The sequence below is a fragment of the Carlito syrichta genome, unplaced genomic scaffold (assembly GCF_000164805.1).
Source record: "Carlito syrichta isolate Samal-C Ts95f unplaced genomic scaffold, Tarsius_syrichta-2.0.1 Scaffold309824, whole genome shotgun sequence".
Lineage (NCBI taxonomy): Eukaryota > Metazoa > Chordata > Mammalia > Primates > Tarsiidae > Carlito > Carlito syrichta.
Genome location: NW_007253920.1, coordinates 1,114,851 through 1,131,501, shown reverse-complemented (window position 1 = coordinate 1,131,501; position 16,651 = coordinate 1,114,851). Strand labels below are relative to the sequence as shown.

At 49.1% G+C, this 16,651-nt stretch overlaps 1 protein-coding gene across 1 annotated transcript in view; it reads left to right on the top strand.

Annotated features, from left to right (window-relative positions):
- SPON1 (spondin 1) overlaps positions 1–16,651 on the top strand; it is a 253,507-nt gene that overhangs the window by 211,350 nt on the left and 25,506 nt on the right. The window contains exon 7 of the mRNA XM_008067941.2: positions 11,113–11,177. Within this exon, the coding sequence (XP_008066132.2) occupies positions 11,113–11,177 (65 nt within the window). The remainder of the gene's footprint in view (positions 1–11,112; positions 11,178–16,651) is intronic.

Below are 16,651 nucleotides of genomic sequence, written 5' to 3'. Positions count from 1 at the left end.
TCTCTCTCTCTCTCTCTCTCTCTCTCTCTCTCTCTCTCTCTCTCTCTCTCTGTCTCTCCTGCAGCATCAACCTCTCTTCTCTCTGGGACAATACCCTTTGACCTCATAGCACTCATCTTTTAAAAAATAATCACACGTCCTTCCTGCTGCTGCCATTTTTCTTGACTCCACAGCAAACTCCCCAAAAAGAGCTGCCTGGGCTTGCTAGTCCCGCTGGCTCACCTTATCCTTCTTGAACCTGCTTCTATGTGCTTTCAGCAGTGACCAGTGGGGCAGCAGTGGTGGCAGAGAGCAAGTAACAGACAACTGCTGGGGCAGCAGTGGGGCCAGTGGGGGCTGTGAAGAGACCCTGGTGTCCTCCTGTCCCTCTGGCCTTCCCACCTGGGGCTCCCTGGCTCTCTCGCCTCTCCTTCTCTGTCTCCACTCATGCTCTGGGTGATCTATCCTGTATGCTGATGACTTTCAAGTTTATATCTCCAGCCTGGACTTAGATCTACCTGCCTACACGACACCTCCCCTTGAAACCATCCTTGACCCCTCTTTGTTTTACATCCCACCGTCAATCCATCAGCAGATCCTGCTGAATCTGCCTTTACAATATGTCTCACCCTGGGCATGGTGACTCATGTGGTAATCCTAGCACTTTGGGAGGCCAAGGAGAGAGGGTTGCTTGAGCCTAACAGTTTGAGACCAGCGTGGGCAACATAGTGAGAATTTGTCTCAAAAAAAAAAAGAAAGAAAGAAAGGGAGGGAGGGAGGAAGAAAAATTAGCCATGTGTGATTGTGTGCACATGTAGTCCCAACCACTTGGGAGACTGAGGCAGGATTACCTGAGCCCAGAAGGCTGCAATGAGCCATGATTGTGCTAATGCCCTCCAGCCTAGGTGACAGAGTGAGACACTGAATCAAACGTGTGTGTGTGTGCGCGCGCGCGTGTGTCTTGCAGCTCATGCTTTCCACCCCCTCCATTGCTCTTCCCTGGTCTGGTGTCACCAAACACTGCAAATGTCTCCTACCTGGGGTTCCACTCCCTGCCTCACCCCACTCTCCACTCTCGTTTACTCTCCGATGGCAGCCAGCAGAGCCCTCTCAAGATAGAACTCATGTCACATTACTCTTCGGCTCAAAAACCCTCCAGCCAGATCCCAGTCCCATCACACTCAGAACTGGAGCCCCCAAGTCCCCTGGGAGGGCAGCCAAGGCCAGAGGCTTCCTCCAGCTTGTCATTAACTAATTGTTTAATTAACTAATTCATTATTCATCCCTTAAACATTCCCGGCATACCTCCGGCATACCTCTCACCAGCCAGGCTGGTGCTGGGGGAGCAGGAAGGGCAGGGTCCAGCTCTGCTTTAACACTGGTGGTGGAGACAGGGCCTGCCCTTCGGGTGGAAGGTGGGGATGGGAAGCAGAGTTGAGGAGTGTCAGCCGCTGTGCCTTGAAGACCACCAGAGGGGCACCCATGGGGCAGGGGCAGGGCCTTCTAAGGGAGCCCGCCTTACAGGTTGCTTTACACCCAACATCTGATCCATCCACGGGTCCTGCCACGTCTACTTTTTTCCATCATCCTCAGATAATGGTGGATATTATCTGTCTGGTGCAGACAATCCTGCTTAGTGTGTTCTCTCCTGTGTGGATCTGGCATCACCTGCCTGATGTTAGAACATCTCCTGGTCTGGCCCCCTTTTTCCTTCTCTGCTCTGGCCGTGGCACTGAGGTTTTGTTGAAGTCAGTTAGACTGTGGGGAGGTGGGCTGTGGACAGCTGGTCGTGGGGACTGATGGGACAGAGAGACAGACATGCCCCTCCAGGCTCTTCCACTCCCTTTGCCTGTCTGTGTGACCGAAAGGAATGGCAGAAGTGCCACTCATGAGCATTGCAATGATTGAGATAAAAATCCTAAAAATGAGGTTCAACCCAGGACATCGGTCACTTAAGGATGCCAGTGGCCAGTGCAGGCCCACGGAAGGACACAGGGAGATTCGAGTCCTCAGAGCTCCTGCCCATCAGAGACAGTCATGGGAGGAGGGGCAATGGGGTGGGCCCAGGGCAGCTCTGAGGGGCCCTCCTCTCTGGCTTCAAAAACGCCAAGCTGCTTCCACAAAACCATCTCAGGGGAAAATTGTTATGTATGGGCATTATGCAATTTTCCCATTGGAATTACAGGCTGTGTTTGAAAAGAAATAAAAAGAAATTGAATTTGAAATGCTCTGTGCAAACGCATCATCTTCTTGTGGATCTGTTAATGGGCTTCAGATACCTTCTCCGGCTGTGAAATAGTTGATCCGACAGCAGCCTGTGATGGCAGCTGCTTCCCGGGCACGAGGCGAGGAATGAAGGCTTATGAGCGGCCAGCCAGGGGGCCGGGTGCCACCTGAGGCAGACTCAGAACCCGTGAGCTCTGAGCATGGTTCCTAAGTGGTGGCTGTGTGCTGTCCTCGCACCTCCTCCTACCCAGCAATGCCGGTCCAGGTCTATACTGGCACTCTCGCCTACTCTCCCAGGGCCTGCCTGGTGCCACCCAAGCCGCTTTGTATCACTTCACACCACTATGGCCCCATCCTAGGGTTGGGGCTCTGAGGACACCGGCCCCCTCCTCATCACAGCCTCTTATTTGTCCAGCAGTACTGATTGAGTGTGTCCCCAACATGGACTAAACACTGATGGTGCAGCAGTGAGCAAATCAGACAAAAACTCTCCCCCTCTTGGAGCTCTAATGCTATCAGGGAGAGAGAAAAAGTAAATAAGCAAAGTGCACAGTAAATCAGAGAGACAGTGGCAAATGTTTGCGAGAAAAGACACTCGGATAAAGGGATAGGGGTGCTGAGTCAAGAAGGGGCAGGGAACTGCCGTGGTCATCAAAGGTCTCATGGAGAAGGTAACATTTGAGCAAAAACCTGGCGGGGGCAAAGGAGAGAGTGCTCTGGTGTCTGGAAAGAGCATTCCAGGCACAGGGAACAGCATGTGCAAAGTGTGCCTGGCGTATTGGAAGAAAAGTAAGACGTCCAGGATGCTGAAACAAAGTGAGGGAGGGAAAGAGTCATGAGAGATGAGGTTAGTGAGGCCACGGGGAAGACAGGCAGATCAGGAAGGGCCTTGGCATCTAGGGCAAGGGCCCCATCTGCTGCGAGACATGAAGCCACTGGAGGACTTGGTCCTGCAGAAGGGCCTGATATGGCTTCCAAGTGAAGAAGTCTAGGGAAGGAAGGCGGAGAGACCTGGTAGGAAGCAACTGATAGTCCAGGTGAGGGATGATGGTGGCCTGGACCAGGGTGGCAGCAGGGCAGATGATGGAGGGTGGGTGGGTCATGAAGATATTTTGGAAGTGGAGTTGACAGCTGATGAGTCGGGGGGGTAGAAGAGGAAGAAGCATCCAGAATGAGCAACTAGAGGTGTGGTCTTGCCATCTAATGAGGTAGAGAGAATGAAGGAAGCCAAGTTTGGGTAGAGGAAGATCAGGAGTTTTGTTTCAGGTATATGGTTGAGTTTGAGATGCCAATTAGACATCCAGATAAAAATGTGGGATATGGATATATAAGTCTAGAGTTCAGGAACCAGGCTGAGATAGAAGATTAAACTTAGGAGTCAGCCGGGTGCAGTGGCTCATGCCTATAATAATCCCAGCACCTTGGGAGTCTGAGGCAGGAGGATCATTTGAGCTCAGGAGTTTAAGACCAGCCTGGGCAACATAGTGAGACCCTGTATAAAAAAATAAAAAACTAACCAAGTATGGCGGCGCACACCTGTAGTCCCAGCTATTCCGGAGGCTGAGGCTGGAGGATTGCCTGAGACCAGGGGGTGGAGCCAAGATTTTGCCACTGTACTCCAGTGTGGGCAACAGGGTAAGACTCTGACTCAAAAACAAACAAACAAACAAAATAACTTAGCAGTCATCCGCTTATGTATAGTAGGTTTTTGAAGGTATGGGACTAAAATGAAATCATCAAGGAAGTATGGAGAGAAAAGTGGAACAAAGGCTGGAGCTCCAGGGCACATCAAGGCTTACAGGAAAGTGAAGAGGATTCTGCAGGGGCTGAGAGGAAATGGCCAATGAGGTGAACCAAGCAGGAAGTCCTTCAAGGGGGGCAGTGATCAGCAGCGTCCAGAGCTGCTGAGGGGTCACAGGAGCTGAAAGCTGAGCAGTGGTCATTTTTTTGGGCACAGAGAAGTCACTGGTCACCTGGCCAAGAGCAGTTAGTCTGCTGCCAGAATAGAAGTGAGTCTCAGTGACCTCATCTGAGAAATGGGGATGTCTGCCTGCCTTCCTCAGAGGGCAGCAGTGCAGACCACATGAGCTCATGGGCAAACTGTAAGGTGCCCCCAAATACAAACTGTCCATTCTTTATGCCCTGAGAAGCCCAGAGCCTGTTGAAATGATGGGAGGCTACAATTGAGCACAACTGAGTTTAAAGATGCCTATAGCCCCGTTATCACCTCATAAAATGGCTCATTTCCTGCGAGCTCATCACCAGGACACTCAGTTACCTTCAGAGGTAGAAGCCATCAGGATTGTGAGTGGTAAGAGGGAATTCTAGGAAAGGGCAGAAGCAAACAATGGGACCAAACAGTGCTTGCTGGGGTCTCTATGCAAGATTCCGGGCGCTGGCCACCCAGAGGGAAGCCGGTGAGTCTGTGCCTCAAAGCAAGAACGCTTCCTTGGAGGAGATGGCCCAGTGGGATCGGTTATGCTCTTGCTGAACAATGAGCAAAATATGGGAGGAGGTGAGAGGCTGGAGAGAAAAACTGTCAGAGGGAGTGGAAAGATCATGAACTTGGAATCAGACAAATCTGTATTGGAATTGTGGTTCCCGTGGGGTCACTTGACTTCTCTGAGCCTCAGTTTCCTCAACTGCAACAGAGAGCATGATAGCTATTTCTAAAGGCTTTTGCGAGAAACAAGGTGATGAGTGGGGCCACGCACACCGGGAGGGGGCATCTGTGTGCCTGCATGTGTCTCACTGCCTAGGTATTTAGTGTGACTGGGTTGCCCCCTCTTAAGCAGCTGACGGTTTCTCTCCAACTCAAGGAGCCTGAGCCTCACTGCGCCTGCGCTTCATCACAACCAGTTCCCGGGGGCCAGGCACAGTGGCTCACACTTGTAATCCCAGCACTTTGGGAGGTGGAGGTGGGAGGATTACTGGAGCTCAGGAGTTCAAGACCAGCTTGGGCAACATAGTGAGATCTCCTCTCTACAAAAAGTACAAAAATTAGCCAGGCATGGTGGTACATGTCTGTAGTCCCAGCTACTCTGGAGGCTGAGGCAGAAGGATCCCCTGAGCCCAGAAGGTCGAAGCTATGGTGAACCGTGATCATGCCACTGCACTCCGGCCTGTGTAACAGAGCCTCAACTCAAAAACAGAACCAAAAAAATGATTATCAAGACAGCACCAACTTTCACAGTGTTGTGAACCCTGTCTGATGTCCTCTGAGTGCTCAAAGTAGCTAGAACATGCCCTTAAGGGTAGCAGCAGAAGTCAGAGGACTGGGGCTGGGTTCCTGGGCCACAGTGTGCCCTTCCAGTCCCTCTTGGCCTGGGTTCAAGGTGGCCACGAGTGTGACCTCTGGAGTGAGACTGAGGTCTAAACCCGACTCAGCCACTGACTCAGTCATTGAAATTAATGTGGCCCAATAAGTGTGTTTCTAAGGATTAAAAGTATATACCTACCTCCCTTTCAGGTGGGCTGCAAGGATTAAATAAGATGCTCTATACACAGTGACTGGCAAGCTTAGCAAGGTACCTAGTACATAAAAAGCAGCAAGTGAATTATTTTTTGATGATTGCTGCTGTTGTTTTTACCCACCTTGATTCCTTTCCCTGATTACAGACTGCATCTCACCTCTCTTCCTGGGTGGAAGAGGCCCGGCAGGGGCATCAGGCATGTTGGCTGGGCCGACTCCACACTGCAGGTCTGAGTCTTGGCGCTGCCAGGAGAAAAGGGGGCCTTAGGATGTGGAAGCAGTTTGTGGTTTAGGACTGGGAGATGAAGTCAAAAGGTCAGGAGCCAGGAAGGCGCAGGGACAGAGAAGGAAGTGAAGAGCGCAGCAGGACAGACTCTGGCCTTCTGCTATGGGCACGGCTGAGATGCCCGGAACTCTTCCCCACTGAGGGCTGGCTCTGGAGTGTAGGGAGGGCCAGGGTGGGGTTAGGGACACCAGCCCGGCCCCCACCCCAGACTCACAGTCTTACTCTCTACTCTGCTCAGACTTGGCATCTCCTGATACTGATGTCATTTCCGCCTCCAGTCTGTCCCAGGCCTGTTTTCATGCCACATGAACCCTCCTCCCTTCGAACCTGACCTCAGCCCACAGCCTGTTAGGGCTGGGCTATCCCCATTTGGTACCAGTAGCTCTGAGCTATGAGTACAGTTGTCACACCTTCACAACGTGCTTACCCAACGAAAATCGAAAGATGGATACACGTGACCTGTATTATCTCTGGCGTTTCTTATTTTAATTGGCATATCTTTGGGAAAATGTTAACATCATCCAAACAAGGCATGAACTGTGAATGCCCTGGAATACTTTGTTTGAAAGGGGTCCTGTGGGAGATGTGAAAGGGCTAGAAGGATTCTTGAAAGTTCCTGTCTGAGCCTTAGAGACTTGTTAAAACAAGCTTTTCATTTAAGTCTGCGGTAAGGATTGCTTACTCAGAATTTAAGCCCTTCATTCTTCAGAATGTGAAATGCCCAGCACCCAGTGGCCCCATCTCAGGCTCACCCAGTGACATAACCTCCTATCATACGCTCCCCAAGACTCAGAGCTTGGCTTTAAACGAGGGAAAATTCTTTTTGAGCCTTTGTGGGTTTGTGGCTGCAACTGTGTGCTCTGCTCTGGACTGAAGCAGCACAAGTCAATGCTAATACCAACTTGGTCTGAATACAGGTAAAGTAAGAATGATTGCTAATATTTCTGGAGCACTTACTGTGTGCTAGGCACAGTATTAGCATGTTACACAAAGGGTCACTTAGTCCCCTAATACCTGCCTGCGGTAGATACTCTTTTTAACCCCATTTCACAGGTGAGGAAACTAAGAGACTTACTTGTCAAAGGACACAGAGCTACTAAAAGTTGCAGGCAGGATATGAACTCAGGTATGAATCTAGAGTTTGTGCTGCTTTCCTGCCTGCCGGATTAGCAAACATGTGAAAGATGAACTGTATGCAGTGTGACCAAATTTGTGGGATGTATACACTCCTGCTGGGAGTATCAGTTGGTACAGACATTTGGAAGGCGATTGGTAGGCCCAAGCCCAACCACAGTTTTAAGTCTGCATCATCTTTTTTTGTTGTTTTGAGTGGGAGTTTTACTCTGTCCCAGGCTGGAGTGCAGTGGCACAATCACAGCTCAGCGCAGCCTCAACCTCCTGGATTTAGGCAATCCTTCTGTCTCAACCTCCCAAGTACCTGGATTACAGGCACAAGCCACTACACCCAGCTAATTTTTTGATTTTTTGTGTGTGTGTAAAGACAGGGGTCTCACTATGTTGCCCAGGCTGGTCTCGAACTCCCAGGTTCAAACGATCCTTCTACCTCAGCCTCCCAAAGTGCTGGGATTACCTCAGCCACCAAGCCCAACCATCTTCATCCTGGGAACCCTTGGATGTGTGAACAAAGAGATATGGACATGAGTCCTCATGACTACATACATACTGATAACACCAGCTGAATACACCAGAGAACATCCGTGCTACAGAACTCTGTATATATATCAAAAAGAATGGAGTGACCTTTCAACAACCTACTTAGCATCCATGGGCATAAGCCAGACTCTCTTTGATTCTGTAGAATTTGGTTCCACCAGAGAATTTTGATGCTTCAACAAAAATATTTTGCTCTTTAAATAAATGTTCCAGAATGCTCCTGCTTTGTTTCATTTAACACAAACAATCACAGAAAGGAACAACAAGCTGTTGGTCATGCAGATGTTGTGTAACCACCAGATGAAACAACTTACAGCAAGAAGCTGTCATGTCCACAGGCACAGACCCATCATCCCTGGAGCCTCCATAGACCTAAAAACTACACATGGACTTCCATAAGCAAGTGCGAGTGGAGGGTCCAGACTATTTTGGCTGAGTTATATCCTGTAAAAACAAAAGTACTGTATCATGAGTTGAGACCTGAAAACCAAGATTAACAGTAAATTGAGGTGAATCTGTAGGGACAGCCAAATCAGTGGCCACCTTGATTCTACCCACTCTGATTTCATTTTCTAGTGTTTTTTTCAAGAGCAAAAGGATGGTCATCAGACAGTATCTCATGACTGGGATCTCATATCTTGGATTTCCTTTTTATAAGTCTTGACCTCTTGCCACAATTTGAAGACCTCCAACACTTTAAAAATCAAAAAAGGAGAGCTATGATTTATAGCATATACTGTATATCATATATACTTTATTTTGTAAACAGTATGTACAGACAGAAATCTCCTGTGATATAGTATTAAGGAAATAGTGTAAAGTCATGGTACACAACAAGATAGTCAGTATAACACAATTTTTGTGGGAAAAGCCATAGATAGTGCCTGTGTACACACATACATAGTTACATATGCATCCTAAAAGGTCTGGAGGGATACGTACCAAGCTGTGATATTCAGGAGAAGGAAAAGGAGACAGAAGGCAGGATCGATGTTGAAATAGATGGCACCCAACATTTATATGGTGTGCTTCTGTGGTGCTCAAATTTCCTGCAATAAGTGTGTAGTATTCTGGAACTAAAAATCAAAGAAGAAAAGTAGACCAGAGCTAGATGAGGAGGACCATGGAGGTAAAACTCAAGAAGTAAGCAATGATCAGTTGTGGGGAGTCCCTGATGGCATTAGATGGGGAACATATATGATCAGATTTGCAGCAAGTAGAGGAAGCACTGAGGGGAAGCGGGAAGACGCTGGAGACGGGATGGCCGGAGGGGAGGCCATGGAAGGACACGAATGCAGAGGCCTTGACCTGATTGGTGTGAGGGGTGGGAGATGGAGGGAGCTGGTGACGCTTCGTGTCTGGCACAGCTGGTGGCTGTGCTTTGAATCCAGGCGGGACCTCTGGGGAAGGAGCATGCCTCCACGGTGAGATGAAAAGCCCAGACGTGGCAGGCAGGAGATGACCTCAGAAATACCAGGCTTGGGAGACACGAAGCTGGAGACTGATAGGTTATGTCCCACATGTGATTTCATGGTAAACAGCATCACCCAGTCAAAGATATTTATTAGGAGTGAGGGAGGGATACGCTGTAAACAAATAAATAAATCTTCCATGAGAAACGTAGCCTCTCCCTCCTCAGGGTTAGGCCGTGCTTTGCCTACAGACGGGTGACTGTGCGAATGTCCATGCATCTGAAGATTCTTGCCTTCTACCAGAAGAGGGCACCCCGGGGAGCCTGAGCTCAGGAAGAAGCTGTGAGCTTCCAGGTTGCCTCCACTCTGCACCCTCACCTGGGACCATCTCCAGGAGCCCAGGCCAATCAGGGCCTGGCTGAGCTCCCTGGTTCACTGTAGCCCACCATCCAACCAGAGTGACAGATGAGGAGCTCTGGACCTGAAAGCTGTTTGCAACCTTTAGGCCTGAGCCTGGGGACACCTCTGGCCTCCTTCCATCCAGTTTCCTCAGGGTTGTGGGATTTTCTGGGCGAGGTACCCAACCGAGGAGAAGGTCACCAATTCATCCTAAGTATGTTCTAGGCTCCTCTTGCCAGGCACAGCTCTAAGGACTGGAGCGGAGCCGCGAGCCAGCCAAGCATGTCTCTGTCCCTGGAATTCAGGGTTCTGTTTGGTTGGCAACAAAGCTCTTCCTTCCCCAGCTGGTGACATTCTGGAGTTTTCCATGCACAATGAACTATTGTATCTGAGCACTGCTGGGCCTGAGCCAGGGGAAGGGATGATCCAGAAAGCTCCCTGCCACAGCTGAATCTGGACCCATGGAGGCCTGAGGCCGTGCAAAGATCATGATATCCGCCACATGTCACCCCAGCATGCAATGGAAAATAAAAACCCAACCAAACCTCAGAGTAACATTGAGCAAGATCAGCAAAGTTCTGACGGTTGCCCTAAAATGACCACTTAATGATTTCTTTCAAAATAGTTAACTCTCAAATTCTTCCTCAAAACATTTTAGAGCTGGGCAGAGTGAGTGGCTCATGCCTGTAGTCCCAACACTTTAGGAAGCCAAGGTGGGCGGATTGCTTGAGCCCAGGAGTTCAAGACCAGCCTAGGCACCATAGAGAGACCTCGTCTCTTAAAAAAAAATTAACTGGGCGCTTGGACTCACACCTGTAATCCCAGCTACTCAGGAGGCCAAAGTAAGAAGATCACTTGAGCTCAAGGAGTTTAAGACCAGCCTGGGCAATATAATGAGGTATCATCTCTATAGAAAAATTTTTAAAATCCACTGGGTGTGGTGGCGTGCATCTGTGGTCCCAGCTACTTGGGATGCTGAGGCAAAAGGATCGTATGAGCCCAGTGGGTAGAGGCTGCAGTGGGCTGTGATTGTAGCCTGGGCAACAGAGTAAGACCCTGAGTCAAAAGAAAAATCGTTTTAGGCTCCCCGGGCATTAACAGTGCTCTAGGCACCGTCCAAAGCACAACTGATCAGGATAAACTGAATGGCACAGCAGGTGGGAGGCTTCGGCTTTGTTCTGGTCTCGTCATCCCAGGGAACCTGGTCCAGTGTGTGGGTCTCACCAGCAGGCCTCGAGGTGAGCATCCTTCAGGGCCAGGTGTTGTCCACGTGGCAGCTCCTGCTGACCCAGCTGGCCTGGAGTTGGCACCACTCAGTGCCTGGCCACAGAACACATGACTGGGCCCTCCAGGCTGGACACAATATGAGAGCCTGGCCAGCCAAGGCAGGGTCCAGGTCAGAGCTCTGACTCCAGTGGGGAAGGGAATCAGCTGAGTTAGAAACCAAAGGTGTGACTTAGCAGGCCCCTCCATGTCTAGAACATACCTCGTGGTGTGGCTGAGGTTCCAGGATTCCCTGTCCTGGGGCAAGATGGCTCCACACCTGGACAGGTAGAGCCTCAACTTCAGGTAAGCAGGCAGGGGTGGACAGCGTCACCATGTCAAAGCTCCATTGTTCATGAGCCCAGCTCTGATCACTAAGTATCTGTGGTCCTTTTTTGCAGAGTGATGAGGTCCTCACCGTCATCAAAGCCAAAGCCCAGTGGCCAGCCTGGCAGCCTCTCAACGTGTAAGTAGCACATGGACCTTTGCTTGGCCTGCCTTCTCCTAGTCTCATACTCGAAGCCAGCTACCTAATGGCCACCACACGCCAGTTATGTTATTAAGGTCGGTAATACCTCTCAGGTAAACGAGCAGGCGAGCATCACACATGCCCCCACCTTCTCAGGCTCTGTCTCCCCAGTGGCTATAACACCAGAAGAACCCAACACAGACATGATGATGAACCATCTCATGTTCCCTCCTGCTCTCAGCCATAACGGATTGAACATACCTTCACCCTCAGAGCATACAGGTGTACTCACTCTAAACCAATCTGACTCACGGAAAGCCTGATTCACCCTGGGTTCCATTGTCAGTCCCACCTCTTTGCTGACTACTGTATCCTTGGGAGAGTTTGTCTGCCCCTGGATCTTTGGTGACCAGGGGTATACTGATAGTTCCCAAAACTACCACTCCCCCAGCTGATGGATGGATGGATGGATAGATAGATAGAAAGATAGATAGATAGACAGATAGATAGATAGATGATAGATGGATAGCTAAATAGATAATGAGAAAGAGATAGATTAGATAGATTAATAGATCTGGACATATAGATAAATATAGATGATAGAGAGGAAGAGATAATAGATGATAAATGGATAGATAGATATAGATGAAAGATAGATATAGATGAAAAATTAGATAGATAGATAGATAGATAGATAGATAGATAGATAGATAGATAGATAGATATGGAGTGGTATATCCATCAGATTTTTGGAAACTGCTCTGTGAATTGTTCACATGAACTTTAAACTCACCATGTCCAAAAAGGATTCCATTGTTTTCATACAAACCTGTCCCTCTCCACATGAAGAAACATTAAAAGTGAGTCATGAAGCCCTGTTGATTCTATCTTCTTTTGTATCTTAAGATCAGTCCTTACCTGACCATTCTCCTCCACCATCTTTTCCCACTTGGGCCACTTCACCTTACCCTTTGCTGTGGTCTCCCCTACTCCGGTTCCTCACCCACACTGTTACCAAAGTGATCTTCTCAGAATCCAAATCTGTCATGTCCTCACCCTTCTTAGCTTCTCTGCAGCTTCCGTTGGCCTCCAGGATCAAGTCCATGCTCCTCGGTTTCGCTTGTTAGGCTGCCATGAGCAGAACACACTTTCGGGCCCATTTCCTGTGGCTCCCACCCTGCCCCTCACTCTGGCCTCCCTGAATGCTGGGCAGGTCCGCGAACAAGCCCTGATTTCTCATCCTTTAAGGAAGCAAGGCCTGGGGCAGATGAGGTTCCCAGATGGCCACAAGAAAGCGGTTTACGAAACATGCTTTGGCTCGGCCCTCTACGGGCATTGTCTTCAATGCCACGAAGACAGCCGCACACGGGGAACGTGTGAGATGCTGCTCCATGGAAGAAAAGGCAGAATCAAAATGATAGGAAGGGAAAGGCTGGACAGTCGAAAGAAGACGCCCCGTGGCGAGGCCACGGGAGCTGGGACGGGGAGAAAGGAGCCCTCATGCATGGCTGGCTGGGAGCAGGGAAGCCGTGACCAGACACCTGGTACCTACCGGCTTGACCACTCAGCAAGCTCATTCACACTACACCACAGCTCCCAGCCAAGAGGGAAGACAGACAATACACAAAGTGGCACCCCTCCAGGTCTGCTCCGTGGACAAGTCCAGGTGGCACTGTATAAACCAGATATATAAAAAGACATAGTCCTCATGGCAGCCCTGCACACATCAAGAAGATAAATGTTAGGATGAGAATGTGACTCTGGAACCCCCACAGAAGGGGCATCCCCCAGCCTGGGGTTGGAAAAATGTCAACGAAGTCTTCATGCAGGAAGTTCACGAGGCTGAGTCTGGAAGGATGCTCCTTGCCCTGGTCAGGGCTGGTTCATGTCTGGGTAAAGGTGAGGCCTGAGGAGGGAAAGAGAGGCCAGCTCTTGGGCAGATGACCCAGGGCGGCCCAGCTGGCTCCCTGTAGGCCTTCCTCAGATCTCTGAGGAAGCTCCCACCAGGACAGTAGAAAGCCCATCCAGCCCAGGAAAGGCCTTTCTGTGCAAGGAGAAGCATCAGGAAGCAGGGCCTGCTGCCCTGAGCTCTCCTGGTAGGCGGGCCTTTGCCTGTCTTAGCCATCTCCTCCCACAAAACAACCTGTGAGTTCACAAAGGCACTCATCCCCTTTGCATAATCAATGTCAGTTAGTAATCAGTTCACCCCAAATCCCTTTGCTCAGGCTCTCTGTTCAGTTTCTCCCAGTTCCCAGACTCCCAAACCTTTGATCCTCACAGTGGGTGGGGGCTCAAAAGCAGCAGGGATGGGGACCATCTGGGCAGAGTTTGTGGCTGCCAACTTTCACACCTCTAAGGAATCTTTGTACCAGTTTTCCCTTATGGGCTCAGACAGTGGTAAGCCACAAAGCAAGGTGCATTCAGGAAGGAGAAGGGAAGAGGAGAGAAATCCTTTAACTCTAACCATTGACTCTGTGCCCGTGTTCCCTGGTAGATGATAAGTCAATGCTTAGCCCCCTCCTCAATCCTCATTATAATCCCATGAGGTAGGGATTGCTATGTCTATTTTTCAGGTGCTAAAACTGAGACTCAGAGGTTGTATGGCCTCAAAGGTGGAACTAGAATTGCAACTATACCCAGCTGACTCTAACACCTATGCTTTTTACTGTAACAAGATTCCTCCCATTAGGTTACAATTCATTTTCCCATTTTTAAATTAATCCAGACATACATATCTGCCAACTAAGCTTTTCTGATTAGTATGAAATCAACAATGTGAGGTCGGGCACAGTAGCTCATGCCTGGAATCCCAGCAGTTTGGGAAACTGAGGAGGATTGCTTGAGCCCAGGAGTTCAAGATTAGCCTAGGTAACATAGCAAGACCTTGTCTCTACGAAAAAGTTTTAAAATTAGCCAGGCGTGGTGGTGCGTGCAGTCCCAGCTACTTGGGAGGCTGAGACAAGAGGATTGCTTGAGCCCAGTCAAGGCTACAGTAAGTTATAATCATGCCACTGCACTCCAGTCTGGGTGACAGAGTGAGAACTTGTCTCAAAAATAAATAAATAAAAACAATGTGACCACACCAAATTGTCTGACACCTTCCCCAAAACAAAATAAAATCTTGTCTTCTATCAAGGATGACTGAAATATTCCATTGACTCAACAAATACTTATCAGGGGTCTCCGAAGAAAAGAGCTATGAAAGGTGCTCAGGGTTACTGTGGTGAGCACAGTGGCATTCTGCATGGAGCTTAAAGTTTAATAGGGAGAGATTTACTAAATGATGACACGAATACATGTGATGTGTCAATAAAGAAAAGGCATAAGATGCCATGAGAGTGTAAAGGGGACACAACCTGGGGAGTCAGAGGTCACTTCCCCAAGGAAATGGCAATGGAACTGAGATATAAGAAATCAGTAGGCATTAACTAGGTAAAGAAGCAAAGCAAAGGGGAAACATTCCAGAAAATCTAGAGAGACCATAATGTGTGAAGGCCCTTATGAGGAGGGAATCAAGTATATTTAAGGCACTTTTAAAAAGCTATACTATAACTGGATCCAAAAGTCAAAGATTAACTTGGTGTAGGGTTAAGCCATGCAACATTTTTTTTGCATTAAAAGTACAGTAAGTCCTCTACATACAAACTTTCAAGTTATGGACTTTAAAGATGCAACCTGTATGCTGTCTCTCCACCAGGTGTCAGTATAGCCTGTTAAATACATATAGTACTATATTGTCTATTGTGTTTGTTGGGTTCCTAGTCTAACTTTGTTGAACTTAAAACGAATTGAACTTATAAACGTGCTCTCGGAATGGAACTCGTGTGTATGTTGGGGACTTCCTGTAATAAGAAATCATTGTAGCATTTTAAGCAGAAGGATGACAAGATAAGATTTCCTTTAAAAAAAAAAGAAAAGAAAAGGCGGCCGGGCTTGGTAGCTCAGCCTGTAATCTCAGCGCTTTGGGAGGCCAAGGTGAGTGGATGGCCTGAGCCTGAGGGTTCAAGACCCACCCGGGCAACTTGGTGAGACCTCATCTCTACAATAAATCAAAAATTAGCCGGGCGTGGTAACACACGCCTGTAGTTCCGGCTAATTGGAAGGCTGAGGCAGAAGGATCGCAGAGCCCAGCAGGTCGAGGCTGCGGTGGCCGGGAGCGGCCACTGCACTCCAGTCTGGGTGACAGAGTGAGACTCCAACTCAAAAAAACAAACAAACAAAAAGGCAGTAACAACACTCTGGTTCCCATGTGAAAGGGTAGATGAAGCAAGCTCAGGGAGCCAGGAGAAAATTAACTGACTCCCACGAGGAGAGTGGTGGAGGTTGTGGACGTGGAGAGAGATGCGGAGATGCGTAGGCTGTGGCAGTGAGGGAATAAGGAGGCGGAGGGCAGTCACGATGCTTCCCACGTGTCCGGCTGGCAGAACCAGTGGGGGAGCCACTCGGAAGATGGAGGACATTAGATGAAGTTTGATGGGAAAGATCGTGGGTTCAGTTCTGAACGTGTTAAGTTGTTCCGATGTATTCAAGATGTCCAGTTAGAGGCATGAAGTACACAGTTAGCTATTCAGCTCTGACACTCCAGGCGAGAATTCTGCCCTGATATGTAAAATTGCGAACCATCAAGGAATGGGAGACTGCTGATGCCAAGGGCTTGCATGATCTCGAGAGAGAGCTTGAGAATAAGAGCCAAGGGCTTAGGACTGAGTCCCAAGAATTCTACCACTTAGTGCCGAGGAGGACTTCCCTGCAGAGGAAGCAGAAAAGGAAGAGCAGAGAGGTGGGGAGGAGAACTTGGCAACCAGGAAGGCAGGGAAGAAAGTGTTTCAGGGGAGTCATCACCTGTGCCAGCACAGCAGAGAGCAAGTGATGGGAGCTGCAAAATGCCCTTTGGCTTTATCAACATGAAGGTCACCCAGGACTTAACTGAGAATCTTTTCTGCTGCGTGAAGGCAGGGTTGGGGGAACAGCCCAGAGCAGGTGAAATGTGAAGAGACAGTAAGGCTACAGAATCAGCAAGTGCAGACAACTCTTCTGTGAAGTTTTCTGTGCCAGAAGAGAAGCTGGCAGTAGCTCCAAAAGAATGAAAGAGTCTATGGAACTTTCTTTTTTTTTTTTTCTTTTTTAAAATGGGAGAGGAGCCAGGCTCAGTGGCTCAGCCTGTAATCCCGTGCTTTGGGGAGGCTGAGGTGAGTGGATTGCCTGAGCCCGCGGGTTCGAGACCCGCCTGGGCAGGCGAGACCTCATCTCTACAATAAATCAAAAAATTAGCCAGGTGTGGTAGCACACTCCTGTAATTCCGGCTACTCGGAAGGCTGAGGTGGAAGAATCGCCGGAGCCCAGCAGGTCGAGGCTGCGGTGGCCGGGAGTGGCCACTGCACTCCAGTCTGGGGGACAGAGTGAGACTCCAACTCAAAAAAAATAAGATAAAATAAAAATAAAAAAATAAAATAAAATGGGAGAGAACGCCT